This window comes from Pan troglodytes, chromosome 4 (assembly GCF_028858775.2).
Source record: "Pan troglodytes isolate AG18354 chromosome 4, NHGRI_mPanTro3-v2.0_pri, whole genome shotgun sequence".
Lineage (NCBI taxonomy): Eukaryota > Metazoa > Chordata > Mammalia > Primates > Hominidae > Pan > Pan troglodytes.
Window position 1 is genome coordinate 44,982,167 of NC_072402.2, and position 25,740 is coordinate 45,007,906.

Genomic DNA, 25,740 nt, shown 5'->3' on the forward strand with positions numbered 1-25,740 from the left:
ATGTGCATGTGTATTCCCACTTAATGTCACATTTTTCATGTCTTTACATATTCTTATTTTTGTTTGTTTTTGAGACAGAGTCTCGCTCTGCTGCCCACGCTGGAGTGCAGTGGTGCAATCTCAGCTCACTGCAACCTCTGCTATCCGGGTTCAAGTGGTTCTCGTGCCTCAGCCACGTGAGTAGTTGGGATTACAGGCATGTGGCACCATGCCCCACTAATTTTTGTATTTTTAGTAGAGATGGAGTTTCACCATGTTGGCCAGGCTGGTCTCAAACTCCTGCCCTCAAGTGATTCGACCACCCTGGCCTCCCAAAGTGCTGGGATTACAGCCGTGAGCCACCGCACGCGGCCTCTCTCTTTATTTCTATACATAGCTTTTCACATTATATTATGTTTATATATTGTTTATATCTGTATTTCCTCTTTCATTAGAGAAAAGGTAGTACATCTTATTCTTCTTGGTGTCTACAATATCTGGCAGTTTTTGGAAGTCAAGCGTGAGCTTAGAGCATAGACTGGTGGGATTGTCAAAGAAGAGGGCAACTGGAAGAGAACTGTCAGTTATTTTTGGATCAGTCTTTAATTCATCATGACGGGTTAGGCATTAGTTGTATTTCTTGCTAATTTTGAAGAAGACTTATTAACAAATCCTACATTAGGTAAATGGTTTTGAAAGTTGAGTTAATCATAATGGTGTTTGACCTACGACTATTTTTAGGCCCTATTTATCTTAATATCGAATAATGAAGCAGCTTCCCCCTTAGATATAGACAGAAAACATCAAAGCCACCACACTGCCTGGCTGGATTTATCCTAGTAATAAAATCAAAACTGAGCTAGTTCTCTGGCTTTCATTGTAATAATTGTCCTTGTGGTTGTAAGGAATCTAGATGAAAATTACATGGTCTGTTCTACAGCCACAGCTGTACCTACATTCAGAAGACAGACAAAAGTTGCTGTGTTTGAAGAGATCCTTCATTAAGGGATCAGACAGAGATTACTTTGAGACATATTTTAAGTTTAACTTTTCTGCAAGGTTGCCATTAACAGAAATAAACTACAGAGTTAATTCCTTTTTGTTTTTGATACAGTCTAACTCTCACCCAAGCTGGAGTGCAGTGGCGCAATTTCAGCTCACTGCCACCTCTGCCTCCCAGGTTCAAGCAATTCTCCTGCCTCAGCCTCCCGAGCAGCTGGGACTACAGGCATGTGCCACTATGCCTGGCTAATTTTTGTATTTTTAGTAGTAGAGACGTGGTTTCGCCACGTTGGCCAGGCTGGTCTGGAACTCCTGACCCCAGGTAATCCACCCGCCTCGGCCTCCCAAAGTGCTGGGATTACAAGCTTGAACCACTACGCCTGACCCAGAGTTAACTTTTTAAAAAAGTTTTTATGAACTTAAGTCTTGTGATGTTTGAAATAATGGTTTCAATTTAGACATCAAATTCCAGAAGTTACTAAGAGCAGCTGGGCACGGCAGCTCACACCTGTAATCCCAGCACTTTGGGAGGCCGAGGTGGGTGGATGACCTGAGATCAGGAGTTCCAGACCAGCCTGGCCAACATAGTAAAACCCTGTCTCTACTAAAAATACAAAAATTAGCCCGGCATGGTGGCACGCGCCTGTAGTCCCAGCTACTTGGGAGGCTGAGGCAGGAGAATTGCTTGAACCCAGGAGGTGGAGGTTGTGGTGAGCCGAGATTGCGCCACTGTACTCAAGCCTGGGCTAAAAAGCGAGACTCCATCTCAAAAAAAAAAAAAAAAAAAAAAAAACACGTTACTAAGAGCATCTCTGGGCCAGGCACAGTGGCTAACACCTGTAATCCCAGCATTTTGGGAGGCCGAGACAGGCGGATCACTTGAGCCCAGGAGTTCAAGACCAGCATAAGCAACAACGCAAAACCCCTGACTCTACAAAAAATGAAAGAATTAGCAAGGCATGGTGGTGCATGCCTGTAGTCCCAGCTACTGGAGAGGCTGAGGCAAAAGGATCACTTGAGTACAGGAGGTTGAGGCTGTGTAATGAGCCGTGTTCACACCATTGCACTTCAGCCTGGGCAACAGACTGAGACCCTGTCTCAAAAAAAAAAAACCAAAGCAAAGCAACAAACAAAAAAGAGCAACTCTGCTTCTGTACACTTTTTTTTTTTTGGTAGTGACATGATCTATGTTGCCCAAGCTGGTCTCGAGTTCCTGGGTTCAAGCCATTCTCCCACCTCAGGCTCCCAAAGTGCTAGGATTACAGGCATGAATCACCATGCCCAGCCCTTCTGTACACTTTTCACAGTGTACCCTTTTGTGTTTTTTAAAATGTTTGTGTATACATTTATTGTGAATTTTTTAAAAACATGTAATTAAGGCCAGGCATAGTGGCTCATACCTGTAATCCTAGCACTTTGAGAGGCTGAAGTGGGTGGATCACCTGAGGTCGGTAGTTCGAGACCAGCCTGGCCCAACATGGTGAAACCCCATCTCTACTAAAAATACAAAAAAAAAATTAGCTCGGCATGGTGGTGGGCGCCTGTAATCCCAGCTACTGGAGAGGCTGAAGCATGAGAATCACTTGAACCCAGGAGGCGGAGGTTGCAGTGAGCCAAGATCGTGCCACTACACTCCAGCCTGGGTGACTCAGTGACTGTCTCAAAAAAAAAAAAAAGAAAAAAAGTAATTAAATTCTGTCATGATATATCATCATTACCCTTTTTGAACTTTTAAAATTTTTTATCTTTAGAGGTAATTCATATAATGTTCTTCAATAGATAAGTGCTTTTCTGTCAATATATCTTGGAGAACACACCATATCAGTATTTAAAACTCTCATTCTTCCTATTTCTCCACATCCTCTCCAGCACCCGTTGTTTCCTGACTTTTTAATGATTGCCATTCTAACTGGTGTGAGATGGTATCTTATTGTGGTTTTGATTTGCATTTCTCTGATGGCCAGTGATGGTGAGCATTTTTTCATGTGTTTTTTGGCTGCATAAATGTCTTCTTTTGAGAAGTGTCTGTTCATGTCCTTCACCCACTTTTTGATGGGGTTGTTTGTTTTTTTCTTGTAAATTTGTTTGAGTTCATTGTAGATTCTGGATATTAGCCCTTTGTCAGATGAGTAGGTTGCAAAAATTTTCTCCCATTTTGTAGGTTGCCTGTTCACTCTGATGGTAGTTTCTTTTGCTGTGCAGAAGCTCTTTAGTTTAATTAGATCCCATTTGTCAGTTTTGGCTTTTGTTGCCGTTGCTTTTGGTGTTTTAGACATGAAGTCCTTGCCCATGCCTGTGTCCTGAATGGTAATGCCTAGGTTTTCTTCTAGGGTTCTTATGGTTTTAGGTCTAACATTTAAGTCTTTAATCCATCTTGAATTAATTTTTGTATAAGGTGTAAGGAAGGGATCCAGTTTCAGCTTTCTACATATGGCTAGCCAGTTTCCCAGCACCATTTATTAAATAGGGAATCCTTTCCCCATTGCTTGTTTTTCTCAGGTTTGTCAAAGATCAGATAGTTGTAGATATGCGGCATTATTTCTGAGGGCTCTGTTCTGTTCCATTGGTTTATATCTCTGTTTGGGTACCAGTACCATGCTGTTTTGGTTACTGTAGCCTTGTAGTATAGTTTGAAGTCAGTTAGCGTGATGCCTCCAGCTTTGTTCTTTTGGCTTAGGATTGACTTGGCAATGCGGGCTCTTTTTTGGTTCCATATGAACTTTAAAGTAGTTTTTTCCAATTCTGTGAAGAAAGTCATTGGTAGCTTGATGGGGATGGCATTGAATCTGTAAATTACCTTGGGCAGTATGGCCATTTTCACGATATTGATTCTTCCTACCCATGAGCATGGAATGTTCTTCCATTTGTTTGTATCCTCTTTTATTTCCTTGAGCAGTGGTTTGTAGTTCTCCTTGAAGAGGTCCTTCACATCCCTTGTAAGTTGGATTCCTAGGTATTTTATTCTCTTTGAAGCAATTGTGAATGGGAGTTCACTCATGATTTGGCTCTCTGTTTGTCTGTTATTGCTGTATAAGAATGCTTGTGATTTTTGTACATTGATTTTGTATCCTGAGACTTTGCTGAAGTTGCTTATCAGCTTAAGGAGATTTTGGGCTGAGACAATGGGGTTTTCTAGATATACAATCATGTAATCTGCAAACAGGGACAATTTGGCTTCCTCTTTTCCGAATTGAATACCCTTTATTTCCTTCTCCTGCCTAATTGCCCTGGCCAGAACTTCCAACACTATGTTGAATAGGAGTGGTGAGAGAGGGCATCCCTGTCTCGTGCGTGTTTTCAAAGGGAATGCTTCCAGTTTTTGCCCATTCAGTATGATATTGGCTGTGGGTTTGTCATAGATAGCTCTTATTATTTTGAGATACATCCCATCAATACCTCATTTATTGAGAGTTTTTAGCATGAAGGATTGTTGAATTTTGTCAAAGGCCTTTTCTGCATCTATTGAGATAATCATGTGGTTTTTGTCTTTGGTTCTGTTTATATGCTGGATTACATTTATTGATTTGCATATGTTGAACCAGCCTTGCATCCCAGGGATGAAGCCCACTTGATCATGGTGGATAAGCTTTTTGATGTGCTGCTGGATTCGGTTTGCCAGTATTTTATTGATGATTTTTGCATCAATGTTCATCAAGGATATTAGTCTAAAATTCTCTTTTTTGGTTGTGTCTCTGCCTGGCTTTGGTATCAGGATGATGCTGGCCTCATCAAATGAGTTAGGGAGGATTCCCTCTTTTTCTATTGATTGGAATAATTTCAGAAAGAATGGTACCAGTTCCTCCTTGTACCTCTGGTAGAATTCGACTGTGAATCCATCTGGTCCTGGACTCTTTTTGGTTGGTAAGCTATTGATTATTGCCACAATTTCAGAGCCTGTTATTGGTCTATTTAGAGATTCAACTTCTTCCTGGTTTAGTCTTGGGAGGGTGTATGTGTCGAGGAATTTATCCATCTCTTCTAGATTTTCTAGTTTATTTGCGTAGAAGTGTTTATAGTATTCTCTGATGGTAGTTTGTATTTCTGTGGGATCGGTGGTGATATCCCCTTTATCATTTTTTATTGGGTCTATTTGATTCTTCTCTCTTTTCTTCTTTATTAGTCTTGCTAGCGGTCTATCAATTTTGTTGATCCTTTCAAAAAACCAGCTCCTGGATTAATTTTTTGAAGGGTTTTTTGTGTCTCTGTCTCCTTCAGCTCTGCTCTGATTTTAGTTATTTCTTGCCTTCTGCTAGCTTTTGAATGTGTTTGCACTTGCTTTTCTAGTTCTTTTAATTGTGATGTTAGGGTGTCAATTTTGGATCTTTCCTGCTTTCTCTTGTGGGCATTTAGTGCTATAAATTTCCCTCTACACACTGCTTTGAATGTGTCCCAGAAATTCTGGTATGTTGTGTCTTTGTTCTCGTTGGTTTCAAAGAACATCTTTATTTCTGCCTTCATTTCGTTATGTACCCAGTAGTCATTCAGGAGCAGGTTATTCAGTTTCCATGTAGTTGAGCGGTTTTGAGTGAGTTTCTTATTCCTGAGTTCTAGTTTGATTGCACTGTGGTCTGAGAGACAGTTTGTTATAATTTCTGTTCTTTTACGTTTGCTGAGGAGAGCTTTACTTCCAACTATGTGGTCAATTTTGGAATAGGTGTGGTGTGGTGCTGAAAAGAATGTATATTCTGTTGATGTGGGGTGGAGAGTTCTGTAAACTGGTTCAACCATTGTGGAAGTCAGTGTGGCGATTCCTCAGGGATCTAGAACTAGAAATACCATTTGACCCAGCCATCCCATTACTGGGTATATACCCAAAGGAGTATAAATCATGCTGCTATGAAGACACATGCACACGTATGTTTATTGCGGCATTATTCACAATAGCAAAGACTTGGAACCAACCCAAATGTCCAACAATGATAGACTGGATTAAGAAAATATGGCACATATACACCATGGAATACTATGCAGCCATAAGAAATGATGAGTTCATGTCCTTTGTAGGGACATGGATGAAATTGGAAATCATCATTTTCAGTAAACTATCGCAAGAACAAAAAACCAAACACCGCATGTTCTCACTCATAGGTGGGAATTGAACAATGAGATCACATGGACACAGGAAGGGGAACATCACACTCTGGGGACTGTTGTGGGGTGGGGGGAGTGGGGATGGATAGCATTAGGAGATATACCTAATGCTAAATGACGAGTTAATGGGTGCAGCACACCAGCATGGCACATGTATACATATGTAACTAACCTACACATTGTGCACATGTACCCTAAAACTTAAAGTATAATAATAAAATAAAAGAAAAATGCAAAAATTAAAAATTTAAAAAAAAACTCATTCTTTTAAGCACTTACAGGGTATTCTTATAGATGTGTACCACGCTTAATGAATTGAGCTCTTGTGGATGAGAGTTTAATTTGTTTCTAATCATTTGCTATTTAATAGTACAGTCAGCATCTTTAGGATTAAGTATCTAGAATTAGAACTACTGTGTTGAAGAGGCTATTGCATTTAAATTGTTTTTTTTTTTTTTTTTTTTGGATACAGAGTCTTGCTGTGTTGCCCAGGCTGGAGTGCAATGGCGTGATCTCAGCTCACTGCAACCTCCGCCTCCCAGGTTCAAGCAGTGCTCCTGCCTCAGCCTCCTGAGTAGCTAGGATTACAGGCGCACGCCACCATGCCCGGCTAATTTTTGTATTTTTTTAGTAGAGATGGGGTTTCACCATGTTGGCCAGGCTGGTCTTGAACTCCTGACCTTGTGATCTGCTTGCCTTGGCCTCCCAAAGTGCTGGGATTACAGGCGTGAGCCACCGTGCCCGACCTACATTTAAATTTTAAATAAAAGTTTGCTAAATTTTTTTCAGTAGAGGTTATATTAATCTATATTTATACCAACATGGAGTTTGTTTCCCGCAAAATAGCCAATAATTTATCAAACCTTTGAATCTTTGTCAATTGAATAGTTAAAAATGATTATCTCATATTTGTACATTTTTATCTTATTGTGAAGTTCAGCACCTTTTCATGTGTTTAAGAACTTTTAATTTTCTGTTGTTTATATGGTCTTCCCATTACCATTTTAACTATTTGTTTTTATTTTCAGAGTTTTTGCTTATAAAATTTTATTTACAGTCAATTCTCTTTATTTGTAGAATCTGTATTTGTAAAGGCACCTACTTGCTAAAATTTATTTGTAACCTAACATCAATACTCATGGCAGTTTCATGGTTTTTCATGGACATACACAGAGGTGAAAAATTTGAGAACCTTACCCAGATATTCCCAGCTGGGGTTGAACAGTGCTCAGTTTTTTGTGTAGCTTTCTTACTATAAACAAGTGTCCTTTTCGAAAGCAGTTTATATAGTTCTACATTTTTCACATTTTTGTGCCTTCTGTTTGTGATTTTACTGTTTAAAGTGATTCCCAAGCATTGTGCTGAAGTGCTATATAGTGGTATTCCAAGGTGCATGCGGGCTGTGAGGTGCCTTAGAGAATACATGTGTTAGATAACCTTTGTTTAGTCATGAGTTACAGTGCTGTTGAGTGGGAGTTAGATGATGATGAGTCATCACTATTTATTATTATATTTTTTGAGATGGAGTCTCACTCTGTCACCCAGGCTGGAGTGCAGTGGCATAATCTCGGCTCACTGCAACCTCCTCCTCCCGGGTTCAAACGATTCTCCTGCCTCAGTCTTCCCAGTAGCTGGGATTATAGGCACCCGTCACTGCACCCAGCGTAATTTTTGTATTTTTAGTAGAGGTGGGGTTTTACCATGTTGGGTAGGCCAGTCTTGAACTCCTGACCTCAAGTGATCCACCCACCTTGGCATCCCAGAGTGCTGGGATTACAGGTATGAGCCACCATGCCAGGTCTATATTTATTAAATAATGTGTCTTTAAACAGAAACAGATGTAAAACAAGCTTATGTATTTATAAGTTGGTGAAAATGTGACCAAAGGCTTACAAGAACCTAACCCTGTATTTCTGTTAGGAGCAATGGCTCAGTATTCACTAATTTGCGTGTTTGTGGCAACTTCATAGAACATAACTACCTCAAGTAATGAGAATTGACTGCATTCTTTTTCAAGTCATTTTATAAACAATTTACAGAAGAATAAAGGGATGGTGAAAATTAACTTTGTTAGCAATTTTAATGAGAATCCAAATATAGGAGACCCACATTTTTCCCCATATTTTCCCAGTTTTGAATGTTTATGTATACCTAAAAGGCATTACATCCTTTGAAAGCAGCTGTCATTATGCATGAATCTGGAACATACCTACCTTTAAATACGGATTTTGGATTTCAATGCATCTCTACTATGTTCTACCTTATTATTTGTATTCTTCATGAACTCACTTTGTCAAAATGCAATACTTTTTGTTTTTTAATTTATTTTTATTTTTTGTAGAAATAGGGTCTCACTGTGTTGCCCAGGCTGGCCTTGAACACCTGGCCTCAAGTGATCTTCCTGCCTTCCAAAGTGCTGGGGACGGTAGGCATGAGCCACCACACCTGTCCAAACTGCAATACTTTTGAAAACTTTAGGGCTCATAGTTTTGTTGAAGTGATAGATGATGGCTATATTCTTTGTTACATAACAGCAAAACATTTTTGTTTTTACATTTATAAATACCAATTAGAATGACTTTCAGTGGATTGGTTTTCATTTTTCACATCATCTTTACCTTCCTGTTACTTTGTGTACATATCTGTCTTTCATACTTGTCCACTTACAAACTTTTTCAAGTAAATTCTGGTGTTACAAGCATAAAAGATGAAAGAACGTTGTCACATGGTCACTTGTCCTTTTAGCAATTATGCGATGATTCAACTGTTCTAGGTACAACTAGAGGGAGAGTATCCCAGGCAAGGGAGATAACAAATAGAAAGGCCCTAAGACACAAGTGTATTTAACATGTTTGGGGAACAACAAGGAGTTAATCGTGGCTGGAGTGGAAGTAAGGAGGAGAGATTAAGGAGATGGAGCTAAGAGAGGTAGTCAAGGGCCAGGCCATATGTCAGCGATAGTAAGGTCTTCAGCATTTACTTTTTTAAGCTGGGAGTCCATGGAAAGGTTTTGAACCCAAGGTATAGCATGATCTGACTTATAGAAAGAGACTTCTGATTGCTGTGTTGAAAATACACCATAGGTTTGAAGGGAGGAAACAGGCTGACTAGTTAGAGCCAGTGTGGGTAGTGGTGGTTGGATCTGAGTATATTTTCCAAGTGGAGCCACCAGGATTTTTCAGTAGATTGATTACATGTGGTGTATGAAAGAGGAATGTCAAGTATAACTCCTAGATTTTTGGCTTATGCAACTGGAAAAATAAAGTCAGAATTTAATGAGATGGAGGTCTGCATAAGGAGTACTTTTGTGGCAGGAAAGAAATTGGGTTTTGAACATGTGAAAATTGAGATGCCCATTAGTAGAAGTTGGATGTGAATAAAGAGTCCAGGCCAGGTGCAATGCCTCATGCCTGTAATCTCAGCACTTTGGGAGGCCAAGGCAGGAGAATCATGTGAGCCCAGGAGTTCAAGACCAGACTGGGCAACAAAGTGAGACCCCGTCTATATTATAAAATAAAAAAATAGTTCAGAGGAGAGGTCTGGGCTAGAGATGGAAATGTAGAAGTTAGTAAATTTAAAGCTGTTGAACTAGAGGAGATAGCTGAGGAAGTGCATTCAAATAGAGAAGATGTCAGAGGAGAACTTTGGGGTTCTCTCAGTGGTTAGAGATAGGATATGAGGAAAAACAGTGCAGGAGACTAAGAAGGAGCTCTCATTGAGTTAGGAAAATCAAGAGGGATGCCCTGGAAGCCAAATGAAGGCAGTGTTTTGAGGAAGAGGGGTGATGGGCCATGTGAAAGCCAATAGGTCAAATGCTGCTAATGGGTCAACTAAAGTGAGGACTGAGAAGTATTCACCAATTTAGCAATGTGGAGCTCATTGGTGACCCTCATAAGAGCTGTTCTGGTGGAATGGAGGAGGTAAAATCCTGGAGGGAGAGAACATAAGAATGAGAGAACAGTTGACAGTGCATGTAAGCAACTCTTTCACGGAACTTTGTATTTCTGAATTTTTGTTTATTTGGATATTAATAAAATCATATCTGATTTGAGGCTTTATTTTAGTAAGGTTTGTTTTTGTGGGACTTCAGTTGTGTATACACATATAATATGTGTGTGTATGTATGTGCGTATGGTGTTTTGATGTAAAATTTATTATTGTGGGTCATGGTTAAAAAGCTTGAGAATGAGGAGTTAGATCAAGAAATAGAAGGAATGTTGACATAAGAAGTTGTGGATGTAGGAGATTCTACCATGTAGACACAGTGGAAGGATTTAGGGAGTTGGAGCAGGTTGGGATATGTGATCAGAAAGTGGGAGTTTAGCTCTCTCACTTGCCCCTGCTTTTACCATGTGATGTGTCTGCTACCCCTTCACCTTCCACCATGACTGTAAGCTTCCTGAGGTCTCCCTAGAAGCCAAGCAGATGCCAGCACCATGCTTCCTGTAAAGCCTGCAGAACCATGAGCCAATTAAACCTCTTTGTAAATTACCCAGTTTGAGGTATTTCTTTATAGCAGTGCAAGAATGCCCCAATACAGAAAATTGGTACCGAGAAGTTGGGCATTGCTATAAAGATACCTGAAAATGTGGAAACAGCTTTGGAACTGGTTAATGAGTAGTGGTTGGAAGAGTTTACAGGGCTCAGAAGAAGACAGGAAAATGAGGGTAAGTTTCGAACTTTCGTTTTTTTTTTTTTGAGACGGAGTCTTGCTCTGTCGCCCAGGCTGGAGTGCAGTGGCGTGATCTTGGCTCACTGCAACCTCCGCCTCCCGGGTTCAAGTGATTCTTCTGCCTCAGCTTCCCAAGCAGCTTGGGTTACAGGCATGCACCACCATGCGTGGCTAATATTTTTGTATTTTAGTAGGGATGGGGTTTCACCATGTTGGCCAGGCTGGTCTCGAACTCCTGACCTCAAGTGATTCACCCACCTCGACCTCCCAAAGTGCTAGGTTTACAGGCGTGAGCCACCGCTCCCGGCAAGTTTGGAACTTCTTAGAGACTAGATAAGTGGTTGTGACCAAAATGCTGATGGTGATAGGGACAGTGAAGTCCAGGTTGACAAGGTCTCAAAAGGAAACGAATTTATTGGGAACTGGAGCAAAAGTCACACGTTATGCCTTAGCAAATAACTTGGCTGCATTCTGCTTGTGTCCTAGGGATCTGTGGAAGTTTGAACTTAAAAACTATGACCTAGGGTATGTGGCAGAAGAAATTTCTAAGCAGCAAAGCATTCAAGATGTGGCCTTCTGCTACTAACAGCCTGTGCTCAGATGTGGGGGCAAATGAATGACTTAAATTTGGAACTTACATTTAAACAGGAAGCAGAGCCTAAAAGTTGGGAAATTTTGCAGCCTAGCCAGGTGGTAAAAAAAACAAAAAAAAAAAAACAAAAAAACATTTTCTCCAAGGAATTCAAGCAGGCTGTGGAGCAACCACTTGCTGATATTTGCATAATTGAAAGGGATCCAAGTGATAATATCCAAGACAATGGGGAAAAGGCCTCAAAGGCATTTCAGAGACCTATGGGGCAGCCCCTCCTGTCATAGGCCCTGAAGCCAAGGAGGACTGAATATTTTCCTGGGCTGAGCCCAGGGCCCTGTTGCCCTGTGCAGCCTCAGAACACTGCTCCCTGCATCGAGATGGCTCCAACTCCAGCAGGGGCTCAAAGGGGCCTAGGTACAGCTTGGGCTGTTACTTTGGAGGGCATAAGCCATAGCCTTCACAGCTTCCATTAGGTGGTAAGCCTGCAGGCACACAGAATGCAAAAATGGTGAATTCTTGGTAGCCTCTGCCTGGATTTCAGAGGATGTATGGAAAAGCCTGGGTGTCCAAGCAGAATCCTGCTGCAGGGGCAGAGCCCTCACAGAGAGCCTCTACTAGGGCAGCGTGGAGGGGAAATGTGGGGTTAAAGGCCCCACGCAGAGTCCCTACTGGGGCACTGCCTAGTGGAGCTGTGAGAAGAGGGCTACTGTTCTCCAGAATGGTAGAGCCACTGGCAGCTTGTACCCTGCACTTGGAAAAGCCACAGGCACTCAACCCAGCCTGTGACAGCAGGCTGAACTCTGCAAAGCTATAGGAGCAGAGCTGCCCAAGGCCTTGGGAGCCCAACCCTCATATCAGCGTGCCACATGGAAACCAAGGAGATCATTGTGGAGTTTCATGATTTAATGACTGCCATGCTGGGTTTTGAACTTGCATGGGGCCTATAGCCCCCTTTTTTGGCAGATTTTTCCCTAATGGGAATATTTCCCCAACCCCTGAACCCTGATTGTATGTTGGAAGTAAATAATTTGTTTTTTATTTTATAGGCTCATAGGTGGAAGGGATTTGCCTTGTCTCAGATGAGACTTTGGACTTCTGAGTTAATGCTGGAATGAGTTAAGACTTTGGGGCACTGTTGGGAAGGCATGGTTGTATTTTGCATTGTGAAAAGGACATAAGATTTGGGAGGGGCCAGAGGTGGAATGATGTGGTTTGGATATTTATCTCTACTCATGTTGAATTTTATCCCCAGTGTTGGAGATGGGGCATGGTGGGAGGTGTTTGGATCATGGGGGCAGATCCCTCATGGCTTGGTGTTACCTTTGTGTTGTTACTGAGTTCTCATGAGATCTGGTCATTTAAAAGTGTATGAAACCTGCCCCCTGCCCCCCCCACTGTCTCTCACTTGTTTCTGCTTCCATCATGTGACATGTGTGCTCACCTTCTGCCGTGATTTTAGTTTCCTGAGGCCTCCCTAAAAGCCGAGCAGATGCCAGCACCATGCTTCCTGTAAAGCCTGCAGAACCGTGAGTCAACTAAACCTCTTTTCTTTATGAAAGAAAAGGAAGGAAGGGAGAGAGGGAAGGAGAAAAAGAGAGAGGGAGAGATGGATGGAGGAAGGGAGGGAGGGCTTACAACCATGAGGACAGTTTTTAGGTCAATGAGGGATGACTTGGGAGTCCTATGAAGACTGATGTAAACTAGAATAAAGGGCATGATGAGCTTATGATTCAAAAGTATTTTGTCATAGAAATAGTTTATTTTCTGTAAAAGAACAGAGTAAATATTTTAGCTTTGTAGGCCACTGATTGATAGTCTCTGTTGCTTTAAAAAATGTGAAAACCATTCTTAGCTTGAGGGCTGGACAGTCCAGGGCCATACTTTACTGACCGCTGCTTGAACTAAACGCCGTTAGAAGAAGCTCTGGAAAAATAATTTGCATGGAATCTTACGATTTTTTTTTTTTTTGAGGCAGAATTTTGCTCTTGTTGCCCAGGCTAGAGTGCAATAGCGCGTTCTTGGCTCACTGCAACCTCCGCCTCCTGGGTTCAAGCAATTCTCCTGCCTCAGCCTCCCGAGTAGCTGGGATTACAGGAATGCACCCCCATGCGTGGCTAATTTTGTATTTTTAGTAGAGACAAGGTTTCTCCATGTTGGTCAGGCTGGTCTCAAACTCCCAACCTCAGGTGATCCACCCGCCTCGGCCTCCCAAAGTGCTGGGATTACCAGCGTGAGCCACCGCACCTGGTCAAGTATTATGGTTTTTTAATAGTATGCACACATGGGACAAAACTCAACTGGTATAAAAGGGTATGCAGGAGAAAAAAAGCAAACTTCCCTCTCTCCCTTTTCTGTCCACCAGCCATCCTGTTCTCCTCCCTAAACTCAATTATGGTTGCCTGTTTTTTATATAAGTTTTCCATGAATTTATAAATATATCACGTGCATATATCCTGTCAGTCAATATTAAGAAATTACTAGGTTATTTTGTGTTTATGTGTGCACTATTAGATTTAATGAGTTATGCTAGTTGTTGCTTCTTATATCCACATTCAGTCTTCATTGTCTGTTCTGTAATAATAGATCTGGGCCCTGTAAATACCTCTCCCATGACAGTAAGCACAGAGTAAAACTTTGTCAATCGAGAGTGCTGCTGACACACTGAAGGGGCAAGGGCTGCTTTTCCTGGTTCCATTGTGCTCCTCTAGGCAGACACCTGCAACACCTGTGCCATCTGCAATACCAGCTCCTGTAGCACATACACTCTGCTTCTGCAGCACTTCGTTCTGGCTGCACACTTCTTGGGTAGTGCCTAACTTCAGCAGCACCCAGTGGTCAGCAGCGCACAGTACCCCCACATGAATGGCTTCCCTTGACATGCACAAGGTCCCTTCTCTGCAAAGTGCCCCAAGCCCAGCACCTTCTCCAGCTGCAACTCCACAGCCTCAGCAAACCTCTGTCTTTCACAGCTGTGTCCTCTCACACGAAGTCTGGATCTCAGCCCGGATCTCAGCCCTGAGCTTTCTTCTTTGAGTTGTTCTGTTTCAGCCTGGGGTGAAAAGCCCATATCGGCTGTTCCCTGCATCTGCCCAGGCTTCTCTTTATTCGTTACTACCCAATCCCCATTCCAATCCTCTGTTAATAACTCTTACGGACAGTCCCCAACTCATGATGACTTGACTTAGGATTTTTCTACTTTGCAATGGTGCAAAAGTGATCCGCATTCAGTAGAAACTGTTCCTCAAGTACCCATACGACCTCTATTTTTCACTTTCTATACAGTATTCAATAAATTGTGTGAGATTTTCAATACTTTATTATAAAATAGGCTTTGTGTTTATGATTTTGCCCAACTGTAAGCTAATATAAGAAGTGTTCTCAGCGTGTTTAAGGTAGGTCAGGTTAAGAGATGATGTTTGGTAGTTTAGATATATTAAATGCATTTCTGACATACAATATTTTCTACTTACAATGGGTTTTTCAGGATATAACCCTGTTGTAAGTTGAGGAGCATCTTATTTTATTTATTTATTTATTTATTTGAAATGGAGTCTTGCTCTGTCACCCAGGCTGGAATGCAGTGGCACGATCTTGGCTCACTGTAACCTCTGCCTCCTGGGTTCAAGCAATTCTCCTGCCTCAGCCTCCCAAGTAGCTGAGACTACAGGTGCACACCACCATGCCTGGCTTTTTTTTTTTTTTTTTAATTTAATTTTTTTTTGTATTTTTAGTAGAGACAGGATTTCACCATGTTGGCCAGGCTGGTCTCGAACTCCTGACCTCAAGTGATCTGCCCACCTCGGCCTCCCAAAGTGCTGGAATTCCAGGCGTGAGCCACTGCGTCAGGCCGAGCATCTGTATATTAAACTTTCCCCATTCAAATTTCTGTGTGGTTTCTGTCTCCTGACTGGATTCTGATATAATGCTTAACAACCTTTCTAATTACAAAGGTATTATTACATATAAAATCAGACAAGCAAGAAGACAATCCATCCCACCTTCTAGTACTCTTGCCCTCCAGAGGTAGCTCCAGTTAATGTTTTAGTGCTAAACTAGATTTATTTTTGTTTTAAATAGAAAAATAATGCAGGCACAAGTAAAACAAAAAACAGTACAGAATGGGAGAGACTGAAAAGTAAGAATGGCTTCCAGGCCCACTTCCTAGAGGTACGCACTATTAACATTTTTAGATATAAACTTCCAGAAATTTTTTTCCAGTTTTATTTAGGTATAATTGACAAAATTATTTATATTTCAGTTGTACAACATGGATGTTCAACATGTTTTGGTGTACATATACTTTCTGATATTATAAATGGTTACCACAAGCAAGCTCAGTAACATATTCAGAAACTCTTAATGTAGCTAGCAATATAAGTGGTTTTGTTTTTTGTTTTGAGACAGGGTCTCACTCTGTTGCCCAGGCTGGAATGCAGTGGCGCCATCTTGGCTCACTGCAACCTCTGCCTCCCGGGTTCAAGCAAGTCTTGCGTCTCAGCCGCCCTAGTGGCTGGGACTACAGGCATATGCCAGCACACCTGGCTAATTTTTGTATTTTTAGTAGAGATGGGGTTTCACCATGCTGGCCAGGCTGGTCTCGAATTCCTCGCCTCAAATGATTCGCCCACCTCAGCCTCCCAAAGTGCTGGGATTACAGGTGTGAGCCACCGCACCCAGTCGTAAGTGGTTTTCTAAACAAATAATGAGACCACACCATACATACTGTCCCTATATTTCATACTTGGGCAAGGGGAGGGGAGTTGACTTTTTTCTTAGTGAGAATAAAAATGAGGATAAAAGTATGGTTGTTTACCAACTTATAGTAGTATCATGAATTTAGAATGGTCTTCTGGCCGTTCAGAAAACTACTTAACTGGTAGGAATGAAATTCTGGACACTGACGTTGATATAGACACTCATATCAAATATAATACTATGAAATACTATGATATGGAAATAATATGCAATCACTAGAGATAAAATATTTTCTACCCAAGTAGAGTGGATTCATAAGAAAATTCTAAATTATAGCATATGTTGAACTCTGAGAAGCCTCTGGAATGAAGTCATTTTTCCCTAACCCCTATTTCCTCTTTATATTGGCAGTGGATAAATGGAAAGTAAGTTAACTCTACTGTACCAAAGCTAGTTCAATATAGAAAACAGGTTCTACAAGGATTAAGGAATATTCTACAAGGATTAAGGAATATCTCTTGGCCCACAGAAGATTCATGTGGATCCTGTGTTAAACCCGTTGCATCCATGTATGAAACTGATTCAACCGTTAAGTTAGCCATTTATTATATAAATTGAATACTTCTTCCCTATTGTGGCTTTTAGATAGATTGGCAGACCTGTCCCCAACCCCTTCCCTGTTGACCATGGACAATGGAGGGTTAGCTGTATAAACCTGATTGAAGGGTTTGCCTTTAGCTGGGGTGGATTACTCAGGGACCTCAAAGGTATTGGTGATGATTTATTTCTTGAGCTTGGTGGTGAGTATGCAGGACTGTGTTTTGTTTTGTTTTGTTTTGTTTTTTAGCAAGCCTTACACATTTTCTTTTGTATGCAATATTTAATAAAATAATTTTGGATAATTTGGTTTTTAGCATTAATCAACAACTTTTTTTACATCCTCAATATGCCCCAAGACAAATTATTGATTCAGCAGTTTTTAGCTGAATCTTTTATTTCTGAATGATTGGAGAGAACGGCAGTATCCATTTCTGGAGAATAGTTAAGTACTTAGATTGAGGATGTCTTTCTTTCATGACATTAAGCAATGCAATATCATCTGCATCCAAGAGCCAACTTAACATGTTCAGTCTAATGAGCCTTGGTAGTCGTAACACACATTGACTCAAAGACTTGACTGTTGTGGCCTGAGCTTTGATACACTCTGTGAAATGCCTGGAGATGTCCAACTCCTTCAAGTTTGGCATGTTGTCCAGTGCTTGAAAGAAATTTCTGTATCCTTCCTCTGTAATCTTGTGATTGATTGAAAGCTTTAGGTTCTCAAGTTTCTGGAAACCTCCACTGATTGCTACTTTGGCTACAAGAACAAAATATTCATGAAAATAGAATCATAAGGACTTCCATTTCAATAATGGTAGACAAGGTTATTTGAACCAGCCGCCTCTCCCACCACTACTGCTAGTAGGAAGTACTCAATATAATTTTGTTTTTTGAAATGGGGTCTTGCTATGTTAACACAGGCTGGTCTCTTTTTCTTTCTTTTTTTTTTTTTTTTTTTTTTTGAGATGGAGTCTTGCTCTGTTACCCAGGCTGCAGTGCAGTGGCATGATCTCAGCTCACTGCAACCTCCGCCTCCCAGGTTCATGCCATTCTCCTGCCTCAGCCTCCCAAGTAGCTGGGACTACAGGCGCCCACCACCATGCCCAGCTAATTTTTTGTATTTTTAGTAGAGACGGGGTTTCACTGTGTTAGCCAGGATGGTCTCGATCTCCTGACCTTGTGATCCACCCGCCTTGGCCTCCCAAAGTGCTGGGATTACAGGCGTGAGCCACCGCGCCTGGCCATCACAGGCTGGTCTCAAACTCCTGGACTCAAGTGATCCTCCTGCCTCAGCTTCCCAAGTAGCTGGGATTACAAGCACGTGTCACTGTGCCCAGCTTAATATAATATTTTGAAAATATCTCCTTAAAAACCCCAAAGAGCTGACGGGTTAATAAAGAACCACCTGGCAAAAATCTAAGGGAGAAGCAGAAACCAAAGTAGTACAGCCAAGCCTAAAGCACTGACGCCATTGTGCTGAGAGTTTTGCCATCCTGGACAAATATGAGCTGCTCTTTTGGTCTCACAGGAGGTCACATGCCAAGGCACATTGTGCCTACAAACCAGACTAAATTGGCCAGTCACAGTGGCTCACGCTTGTAATCCCAGCATTTTGGGAGGCCGAGGTGGGTAGATCACTTGAAGTCAGGAGTTCGAGACCAGGCTGGCCAACATGGTGAAACGCCATCTCTACTAAAAATACAAGAATCAGCCGGATATGGTGGTACATGCCTGTAATCCCAGCTACTCGGGAGGCTGAGGCAGGAGAATCGCCTTGAACCTTGGAGGTAGAGGTTGCAGTGAGCCAAAATCCCACCACTGCACTCCAGCCTGGGTGACAGAGCAAGACTCCGTCTAAAAAACAAAAAGAGAAAACAAAAAAAATCCAGACTAAATTACAAGGGACTTCAAAGATAGTAGCAATTATGTCTTCCCCTTTTATAGAGAAGGGGGTGTGACATTCCTAAAGCCATGTCATCCGACTGTCCACTGGTATGCCCTATTTCTGTTGCCCAGAAGGGACCCTCCTGTTTTTGAGACTAAGGGCTCTGAAGGAAATGGAAGCCGGGCACACCCTGTGTTCTCAATGAACACAGGTTGACTAGACTTTGGAATGGGTACCAAGCAGAGTTCTTGTTGTTTGGTTTAGGGGTTTTTAAAAAAAAAAAAATTTTTTTTTTGAGACAGGGTGTCACTTGGTTGCCTAGGCTGGAGTGCAATGGTTCAGTTATAACTCACTGCAGCCTAGAATTTCTGGGCTCAAGCAATCCTCCCGCCTCAGCCTCCTGAGTCCTAGCTACTCAGGACTAGCCACCATGCTTGGCTAATTTTTCAATTTTTTATGGAGACAAGGTCTTGCTATGTTGCCCAATCTTGTCTCAAACTCCTGGCCTCAAGCAGTCCTTCTATCTTGGCCTCCCAACGTGTTGGGATTACAGGCATGAGCCACCATGCCCAGCCTTGTTTTTAATTACTAAACCTCTTTTTTTTTTCTAACTTGGGCAAAGGTTAAGTTTGGTTTCAATCTAGAATCCATGGCTGTAGCTTGACTGAGATTAAAGAACAGAGGTACTGAGAAAATGTCTTCAGCTATGTCCTGAATAGGTATCTTCAGTAACATTCAAGAGATATTTCTCATTCCCCCACATGAAAGACACTTCTGGAGGGACTTGAAGAAAGACTCAGGTCTTCCACATCCATTCCCTTCTTTCCCCTGTTTCAGCATAACTCCCACTTCATATTGTGTGATTAGCCGGTTCTGTGATGTGTCTGAATGCTGTCTCCTACAGGTAAAGTTTAAGCATTACTGACTATAGGCAAACAATGGCCTCTTGGCTGTCCATCAGAAGAAGCTACAGAAAAGTAAGTTTTCTTTATTCAGTCAACAAATATTTACTGAGTTCCCACTATGGGCCAGGCATACTCTGCTGGGCGCCGGGAAGAGAAAACACCTGCTCTCAGGAGGGAGAGCGACAGGGGTTACTGGCTCAAATCTGTGTGTGAGATTCAAGTTCTAAGGAAGGCTTTGACCTAATGTAGTGAGAAGAATAAAACACAAATAATTTATAGTAAATGAGGATGAGAGAGACCACAAAATTTAATGTTATTAAATTCTTCCTCATAAGGAGGAAGAAACAAGGCCTTTAAGAAAAAGGTTGTAAGTTGTCATTGTTTTTTGTTTTTTGTTTTTTTTTTGAGACGGAGTCTCGTTCTGTTGCCCAGGCTGGAGTGCGGTGGCATGATCTTGGCTCACTTCAAGCTCCGCCTCCCGGGTTCACACCATTCTCCTGCCTCAGCCTCCCGAGTAGCTGGGACTACAGGTGCCCGCCACCACGCCTGGCTAATTTTTTGTATTTTTAGTAGAGACGGGGTTTCACCATGTTAGCCAGGATGGTCTCGATCTCCTGACCTCGTGATCCACCCGCCTCGGCCTCCCAAAGTGCTGGGATTACAGGCGTGAGCCACCGCGCCCAGCTGTTTTAAATAACATAAAATAACAGTGCTGAGCAGTAAGAAAATGAGATCCAGCCCTTGTAACACACCCGACAAAGCCTCTCCAATTGGGCTTTTACTTTCCTCTCCAGTCTTCTTCTCACAACTCACTCCTGCCTCTTGCTCCAGACATTCCTTTTTTTCCTCCAAGTTCTTCAAATATATCTGGTTCTCTTTAACTCCAGGCTATGACATAAGTGATTACCTCTGTTTGAAATGATGTCTCAATTCCTCCTCTACCAACTATGCCTGGGTCATTCTTCCTTCAGGTCTCGACAGAAATCTCAGTTCCTCAGGCCAGGCACTGTGGCTCACTTGAGGTCAGGAGTTCGAGACTAGCCTGGCCAACATGGTGAAACCCTGTGTTTACTAAAAATACAAAATTAGCCAGGTGTGGTGGCGTTCACCTGTAATCCTAGCTACTTGGGAGGCTGAGGCAGGAGAATCGCTTGAACCCAGGAGGCAGAGTTTGCAGTGACCCGAGATCGTGCCATTGTACTCCAGCCTGGGCAACACGAGCGAAACTCTGTCTCAAAAAAAAAAAAAGAAGAAGAAAATAAGAAAATAAAATTCAGTGAGCAGTACACATGATTTTTGTACTTTTCTGTGTGTATATTCATCTTCAGTTTTAAAAAGGAGTACTTAGGAGAGTATGTGGCCAGGTGTCTAAAACACCAGGTGGCAAGAACGCAGATTTGAGGGCTTGTATATCCACAAATGGGAGACCTTTTTGTACTTCCAAATCTGACCAGAATGCGCCTAAATCCACAGAAGGACACTAGAAGGAACAGTATGATAGTGAAAATGAGGAAGCGGGTTGAAAATTTCTAGAGGGGCAAATGTTTACATAGACATGTTGCAGCAGAAAGCTTGGCTATACCACTGGCTTCCATGCAAGCTGAAACACCAGCTCACCAATTTCCACCACGCTGTCATCATTCAAAGTCTTGAAAAATGAGAGGACTCGGAGACAATGAAGCTGCTGACACTGCTGGATGATCAGTTTGGCCACTCGATAAATTCCATCCCCAGTAGGAAGGATCAATTCTTCCAGGTTACTAAGAGAACCTAAAATGTAGGCTGTCAGAAAAGACCAAAAAGCTATTCTCTTTGTACTTTTTGTTCCTATGCAACAGTAATCTGAAAATCATGTATGGTCTAAACATCATGCACAGTCCAGGAAGCAAGAGAAGGGCCAGCACATGCTTCCATCTTCCTCGCTCCTCCAGACAATTCCTCCACCACACCCTACCAGCCAATCTCTCCTGCACTAAAGTCCAGGCTGCCAATTAAATCTCCATTCCTCGTTTAGAATGAAGCTTTTCCTGACCTGCAGGTTCCTTTCCCAGCTCTGCAATGCCTTCAGCCACCTCCTTTCCCATTCCACCTCCCGCTGTCATGCTCAGTGATTCTGCACCGGCCTCCTGGCCCTAAAGCCTCACAGTCCACCACTCTTAGAACCTTCCTTTTCACTTCGACTCCTTCCTAGCATGGCACACGATAGATCATTTGATCATTAGAAAGGTAACTTCTGAGGCCTCACGCATGGAAATATATTGAATAATTTCTAGCATAAAACAATGTCCCAGGCTTATCATTTTCTTTCCCTGTCTCAGTTCTTGAATCAGCCAATTTTGCAAGGACCCTGGTTCCTTTACGGAAGGACAGGATTTAGAAATCAGTATCTAGGCACTTGGTGTGTTCATTATTACTGCAGTGCCTTCTAGTCTCTCCATTGAGCTGAGAAATATGTATGTGTGTATCTATAGACATGTGGAGATCAATGTATATATATGGAGATCTCTATGTATGTTCATAGGTTAAAAAAAACCATGAGGCCAGACCAATATTTCCAATTCTAATCCAACACCTCAAAGCTCTTTCTAGCCTCACCTTTCAATATTTGTAAATTCCTTTTCCAACTGTGAGGAAACGTGGCTCTCATTATACTCACTGTTTTGTTCGTTTGTTTGTTTTTGAGATAGAGTCTTGCTCTGCCACCCAGGCTGGAGTGCAGTGACCTGATCTTGGCTCACTGCAATCTCCGCCTCCGAGGTTCGAGAGATTCTCCTGCCTCAGCCTCCCACGTAGCTGGGACTACAGGCATGTGCCACCACGCCCAGCAAATTTTTGTATTTTTTAGTAGAGATGGGGTTTCACCATGTTGGCCAGGCTGGTCTTGAACTCCTGACCTCAGGTGATCCACCCACCTCGGCCTCCCAAAGTGCTGGGATTACAGGTGTGAGCCACTGCACCTGGCTATACTCACTGTATTATTTGCTTAATCAACCTATGATGTATGCCAGCCATCCCCTTGGCCCTGATCCTACCTCTGCCACCTCAGCCCCCATCCACCTAGCCGCCTCCAAAGGAAGGGAAGAGGAGGATCCTGGCAATCTTTATGTACACGCTTATGTTTGAGAAGCACTTTGAATAGCACAGCTCTACAGTCCCTATCTCCACTGCCTGCCTTTATTTTTATTTTTTCCTGTTAGAATGTTTTCCATGAGCATACATTACTTTCATAATCATTTTTTAAAAATCAAAAAGTATTTAAATTCTATAGCTATCATTTTATGAAATACACGTTTTCACATATTGAGTTTTCCTAACCTTAAAAGATAGATTTTTACCTATATTCTAGTAACCTTTGAAACTATGAGGTCTTATATTTGGAACAGATACCTGACAATGAAATTGCATAGTGCTATAATGACCAAATATGTACTCTAAGAAGTCATTCTGCTTTGAATGAGATCAAGTCTGCAGGTAAAACTGTAGTGAAGGCATTTGGTGGGTAGAAGTTGAGCATGACTATCACTTCGTTCTGGTAAGCAAGGGTAGCTAATGCATATCTTGCTTCCTTGTGGCTAATTCAGAATAGGAGAAAAAGGATTCTAGGCAGAAAGAGAATAAGAATACGTAAAAAGCACTATTTTGTAAACATACCAAATTTTTCTGATGTTTCCTCATCAGGAAATTGCTGGCCTTCAAGATTTAATATCTTCAGAGAAATAAAATTTGGCAAACTGGCAACTATGAAAGGGAAAATAAAAATTTAGTTTTGTCAGCTACATCTCTCACAGCAAAGTGTAACATCTTTAAAATGAAGAAATTAGAAATTAATGTAATAATTCAGATTGAATTCATATGACTAAGTAGATAAAACAAATTTTTGCTCAGAAAATAATTCTGATAACTAGAAATGTCGTTAAAATTCTAGAAATTTCAAATCCAACTGAGCGTAAAGGTAAAAAAGAAAATTCTAGAAACACATATACTTTATTATTTGAGAAACAATTTTTCTTTTCTTTCTTTCTTTTTTTAAAGAGACATGGTCTGTGTCACCCAGGCTGGAGTGCAGTGATACCATCACAGCTCGCTGCAGCTTCAACCTTCTGGGCTCAAGTAATCTTCCTGCCTTAGCTTCCCTATAGCTGGGACTATAGGTACCACTGTGCCCGACTGATTTTTTTAAAGCTTTTTAGAGGTGGAGGGCTTGTTATGTTGCCCAGACTGGTCTCAAACCCCTGACCTCAAGCAAACCTCCTGCCTCAGCTTCCCAAAGTGCTGGGATTACAGGCATGAGCCACCACACCCAGCCTCAAAATATGGCCCTTTTTAAAGAGTGCTTAATATGACTCTGTGTCCATAGAAACATTTTAAACCACAATTGGAATATTATAACTCTTACCAAATGGGACGGCTTGAAAAAATGAATCCAAAAACTTAATTTCTGTGAGTTTCTTACAGGAAACAAGCATAGTCATGAGAGACTCAAAATCCGAAAAGAAGTTACACTTCAGATGGAAAACATGAAGGTTTGGAGAATTTTGAATTAATTTTACTGTAAAAGATCAAGGATTTTCAGAAATTAGAAAATACTGCAAATTTCTATCAAAATTAGCCAAGTAGTTTATTATTTTGTTTCAATAATACTTAATTAAAACCAGGTACCACGATGTCATGATCTAAGAATCAGGTCACTGGGCTTGGGTTCAGGTTCTGCAACTAGCAAGTAATGTGAATTTTGACACATTATTGACCCTCTCTGGGTAACAGTTTTCTCTTCTATAAAATACAGGCATTGACTCAGTAGCATCACCTTCAGCTTTAACACCTAATAACTCTAAGTTTGTACATGACATTTACACAATAAGAATACAAAGAGGCCAGGTGCTGTGGCTCATGCCTGTAATCCCAGCACTTTGAGAGGCCGAGGCGGGTGGATCATCTGAGCTCAGGAGCTTGAGACCAGCCTGGCCAACATGGTGAAACCCTGTCTCTACTAAAAATACAAACATTTGCCAGGCGTGGGTGGCAGGCAGCTGTAATCCCAGCTACTCGGGAGGCCGAGGCAGGAGAATCGCTTGAACCCAGGAGGCAGAGGTTGCAGTGAGTGGATATTGCACCACCAAACTCCAGCCTGGGCAACAGAGCAAGACTGCATCTCAAAAAAAAAAAAAAAAAAAAAAGAATACTATACAAAGAAACAGCTGGGCATAGTGGCTCACGCCTGTAATCCTAGTACTTTGGGAGGCTGAGGTGGGCGGATAACCTGAGGTCAGGAGTTTGATACTGGCCTGGCCAACATGGTGAAACCCCGTCTCTACTAAAAATATTAAAAAATTAGCCAGGCGTGGTGATGGGTGCCTGTAATCCCAGCTACTTGGGAGGCTGAGGCAGGAGAATTGCTTGAACCCAGAAGACGGAGGTTGCAGTGAACCGACACGGTGCCACTGCACTCCAGCCTGGGTGACAGATTGAGACTGTCTCAAAAAAAAAAAAATAAAAGGAATGACAACTCTGAAGCAAAACCTAAATTTGTTGCAAAATTTGCTGACAAATATAACTACCACCTCCAACTTCGGTGTATATAAGTATACACACACACACACATATATATATATATATATATTTTTTTTTTGAGACAGGGTCTTGCTCTATCACCTAGGCGGGAGTGCAGTGGCATGATCATAGCTTATTGCAAGCTTGAACTTCTGGACTCAAGTGATCCTACCAGCCTCCTGAGAGCTAGGGACTATAGGTGCACACCATCATACTTGGCTAATTTTTAATTTTTTTAGTAGAGATGATGTCTTGCTATATTGCCCAGCCTGGTGCTGAACTCCTGCTCTCAGGCGATCCTCCCGCCTCGGCCACCCAAAGTGCTAAGATTACAGGTGTGAGTCACTGTGCCTGGCCAACAATGAAGCTTTTGCATGCAAGTCTTTATGTCAATTCCATGGAGTTGTATATTTCTTCAATCTTTCGTGTTCAGTGTTTACTAAGTTAAGGAATGATGGTGCCTAAGTCATTTAGCTAAATGATGTATTTAAGAAAGATGGCTGCACCATTTTCCATGAACTATTAGGATAGGCTGGTGAGAAACAGGGAAATACTTCCAATGACTACGGATTAGCAGATTTCCTTCCTGCTGAGCTGCCAGATCTGTAAGTTGCAATGTAAGACCAGCCTAACCAAAAACAAAATAAAATAACCCTACAAATTATTTTGGAGTGGCAACATTATATTAGGGATTTCTTTTTTTTTTTTTTTTTTTCTGAGATGGAGTTTTGCTCTTGTTCCCCATGGAGTTTCACTCTTGTTCCCCAGG

The 25,740-nt window shown here is 41.8% G+C and overlaps 1 protein-coding gene and 1 long non-coding RNA gene across 5 annotated transcripts in view; one reads left to right on the forward strand and one right to left on the reverse strand.

Moving 5' to 3' along the window:
• The first annotated feature begins 78 nt into the window (after positions 1-78).
• The window catches only part of LOC134809957 (uncharacterized), a 43,911-nt gene continuing 18,249 nt past the window's right edge, over positions 79-25,740 (forward strand). Inside the window, exons 1-2 of the long non-coding RNA XR_010156904.1 lie at positions 79-176; positions 12,796-12,862. This is a non-coding gene — a long non-coding RNA (uncharacterized LOC134809957). The remainder of the gene's footprint in view (positions 177-12,795; positions 12,863-25,740) is intronic.
• The window catches only part of NAIP (NLR family apoptosis inhibitory protein), a 55,031-nt gene continuing 44,666 nt past the window's right edge, over positions 15,376-25,740 (reverse strand). For 3 of the 4 annotated variants that reach the window (XM_016953185.3, XM_063810381.1, XM_016953184.4), the window contains 4 exons: positions 23,818-23,970; positions 23,073-23,159; positions 21,039-21,203; positions 15,376-17,388 (listed from right to left, as the gene is read on the reverse strand). In XM_016953185.3, coding sequence (XP_016808674.2) covers positions 17,024-17,388; positions 21,039-21,203; positions 23,073-23,159; positions 23,818-23,970 — 770 coding nt within the window. In that variant the 3' untranslated portion in view covers positions 15,376-17,023. The remainder of the gene's footprint in view (positions 17,389-21,038; positions 21,204-23,072; positions 23,160-23,817; positions 23,971-25,740) is intronic. The other variant, XM_016953179.3, reaches the window with a different exon arrangement.